At 40.5% G+C, this 2,994-nt stretch overlaps 1 protein-coding gene and 1 non-coding gene across 5 annotated transcripts in view; one reads left to right on the top strand and one right to left on the bottom strand.

The window, feature by feature from the left end:
• Positions 1 to 254: 254 nt before the first annotated feature.
• Positions 255 to 326, bottom strand: trnae-cuc (transfer RNA glutamic acid (anticodon CUC)). The gene has a single exon. It is a non-coding gene; the product is annotated as a tRNA-Glu (tRNA).
• Positions 327 to 634: 308 nt separating this feature from the next.
• Positions 635 to 2,994, top strand: part of ncoa7b (nuclear receptor coactivator 7b) — a 17,327-nt gene continuing 14,967 nt past the window's right edge. The window contains exons 1-2 of one of the 4 annotated variants that reach the window (XM_005734396.1): positions 635 to 715; positions 1,610 to 1,784. In XM_005734396.1, coding sequence (XP_005734453.1) covers positions 1,747 to 1,784 — 38 coding nt within the window. In that variant the 5' untranslated portion in view covers positions 635 to 715; positions 1,610 to 1,746. Of the gene's footprint in view, positions 823 to 1,609; positions 1,785 to 2,994 lie in introns of all 4 variants that reach the window. The other 3 variants (XM_005734395.2, XM_005734397.2, XM_013911218.1) reach the window with 3 other exon arrangements.

Below are 2,994 nucleotides of genomic sequence, written 5' to 3'. Positions count from 1 at the left end.
TTTGAAGACTTGTGCCATTTATTGTGAAGTGTCGCCACCTAGTGGCACAGTTTCTAGTGGGTGGCAAAATAAAATGTACATCTCCTGCAATTACAGGCATTAGAGACGTCTGTGAAAGTATTTTTGCTCTAACAAGAGAAGGATCCCCTTTCCATGTATATTATAAAGAAAGATTACATTATCTGTGTAACCAATACACGAAACAAATTATACTGGAACGTTAAGTTTTCTTTAGAGAAAACGAAAAGTATCTGTTCCCTGACCGGGAATCGAACCCGGGCCGCGGCGGTGAGAGCGCCGAATCCTAACCACTAGACCACCAGGGAGAGATAGCAACTGCTGAAGGTCTGTACTTTTTGTCGTCAACACGGTATCATGATTCGAGGTAGTTATGATAATATACGGACAGACAACCTAGTCTCCAGCCTAGTTAAATATTGCTAACACAACTTACCAAGAGCCAATTGGAGGTGAGCTGTCTGTGCTATATGTATACATATATATTGTTTTTTATGTTTTCCACTGGTTGTATATTGTTTTCTTTTCTTTACTTTTGCACCTTTGTGGTCCAGCTACCCAATTTCGCTGTGCAAGAAACCGCACAATGACAATAAAAAGCTCCAAGTCTCTCTAAGTCTAAGCTTTACCGCGCACGCGACACAAGAGGGCGTTGTAAGTGGGAGGAGGCGTTTCCATGTTGGAGGATGCATACAAGGTGTGTGGGAAATTTTAGGTACCTGTTTTTATGTCAAATATAAGCGTTTCGAGGCGTCGTTGCAAATCCGTGCTTGGCGTGAGAGGTTTATCTGGATGCATGAACAGGTATGCGCTATTTTAAGAAAGCGAATTTGCTTAATGAACGACAAATATATTCTTATTCTCACCACCAGGTTGCTATTGTCTTGTAAACAAAGTGGCTAACTAGCATCGTTAGCATCAGCTGTCTTGTCAGCTGGAGCACCTTTCACTTCTCCCGCGTTTGTTTGTTTGGTTTAAGCACATCAGGGATATCTTTTCTCGTTGTTGCACTGTAAAAAGAGGCCGAAAGCTGTCGAGCGGAACCATTTATGGAGGATTTCAAATCATGCAGGCTGCTAAAAACTGAGAATGTGGCTAAATGGGATCGTAACGTTGCTTCGGATTGAGCTTTCCCTCAGTGGTTAGCCTCTCACCTGTTATGTAACGCCTTTAGGCTACACGTGGATGAACTGCTATACGTAAACGCTAAACTGTGCTACATACTACAAATATTAGTTTCGCTTTTATTTAACTCCACGGCGTTGAAGCTAGCCGGTAACTTGATACAACCATAATGCTTTGACTATTTACATCAGCTGCTGAGAATAGACTTTATATTAAGTAGTAAAACAACCGTTTACAGTGTTTCCGTTAACCAGATGCAGGTGTGATTGTGTTTTGTAGCCGAGCGCTCCATTTTCCACCCTCTTCGGGTTATTGTCAGCTGACTGAGCTGACATGCCTATTATGGGATGCTTTCATCGCCATCCACTTTAAGCTGATGGGGCTTCGCGATCGGTTATTGGGCTCTTGCAGTACACTGAGCGTTGCTGAATGAAGAGATTAATCCGGTTTCTTCTTCACTCTGCAGGACAAGAAAGACGTGTGAGAGGTGATCTTCGCAGCCTTGTGTCTCCGCGCTTGGATACACACACTGCGTACGGATGTAAGAAGGTGGTTGTTTGTATGGATGCACGTAAATACATGCAGATTTAGGACCCTGGCCTGATGGAAAAGAGAGACAGGAAGCCTGGATATTTTGCCAGGTAAGGGACTCTAGTTTCTATGCAGCTGTCATCTTAAGATATGCATTTATTTTTTACCTCCTAAAATCGACCTCTCATTTGTTGTGAATCACCATGTTTGGTGCTCAATGAGTCGATGTAATTATGTAATGTTTTTTTGCTGAACAATAATGATTTACCAATAGTTAATCACTACAAAGAAGCACACCCATCCCTTTGTGTTTAAAGGCTCAGGGAACAGAAGCTATGACAATCTTTACGTGAGAATGATAGGTTGAAGGTGTTGGAAACTTTCAAATCTGTGAAAAATCTTAATGAGAAAATAGTTTCTTTAATCCCCTCTTTGTGCATTTAATGTAACTTAACTAATATCTTTATTTTTCCTCTTTGTTTTATTGTCGAGGTTGTCTTTTGGAAGGCATGTGATCGTGAGATGTCCCTTCACACACTGAATAAACTAGTGCCACGGTCTACTCTGTGGCCTGGATTTAAAGCTGTGGCTTAGCATGGTTGATTGATTGTAGACACCTGTGCCCTTGCTGGAGTAATGAACCTTGCTCAGCTGGTATGTACTGTGCTGTGAAGAAGGCACAAGCTGGTGCTCTTGGAAATTTTTAATGGTTCAGTTCAGTCATAGAAATCCAATAAAGATAATGTAACTCTGATTTCCAGCTGCACGGTTTTTATTCTAAGATTCTCCCAGGGTAGCTCTGCATGATTCATATGTCAATATAACCCTTATTTATCTCATACTGGGCTTTGGTGCAGTTACTACTTTCTTTGAGACCACCCTCCTTTAAAGCCGGCTTTTGCATGATTGGAAAGTTGGAGAAGCAGCTGCTCATAGCCAGAAAGGCACCCCAGAGGTGATCATGTTAGGGTATTGTATGTGTTCCTTGATATCGCAGAGTACCTGAGTCAAACAATATTTTTAAAAAATAAATGTTTTTTTGCTATGATGCACTCCTACAGCCCAGCCGTCTCTCTAACATGATGCCATCTATCACTACAAATCACTGTGCTCCTCTATTTCAGTGTAAACACAGCAATGAAAGGCATTTTAATTATGTTGTGGATTTAGCTATACAAGCTATCATGTGATGCTTTTTTTTTTTTTTTTTTTTTTTTTTTTTTTATTTTCTTGTGAGGATAAACTAGTGGTTCTCAAACTTTACAAGGATATAAGTTGATCTGAAGCAGCTACTGATTTTTTTCTTTTAGAATTTATTTA

The sequence above is a fragment of the Pundamilia nyererei genome, unplaced genomic scaffold (genome assembly GCF_000239375.1).
Source record: "Pundamilia nyererei isolate P.nyererei 1_Seehausen unplaced genomic scaffold, PunNye1.0 scaffold00058, whole genome shotgun sequence".
Lineage (NCBI taxonomy): Eukaryota > Metazoa > Chordata > Actinopteri > Cichliformes > Cichlidae > Pundamilia > Pundamilia nyererei.
This window is presented reverse-complemented; position numbering and strand designations above follow the sequence as displayed.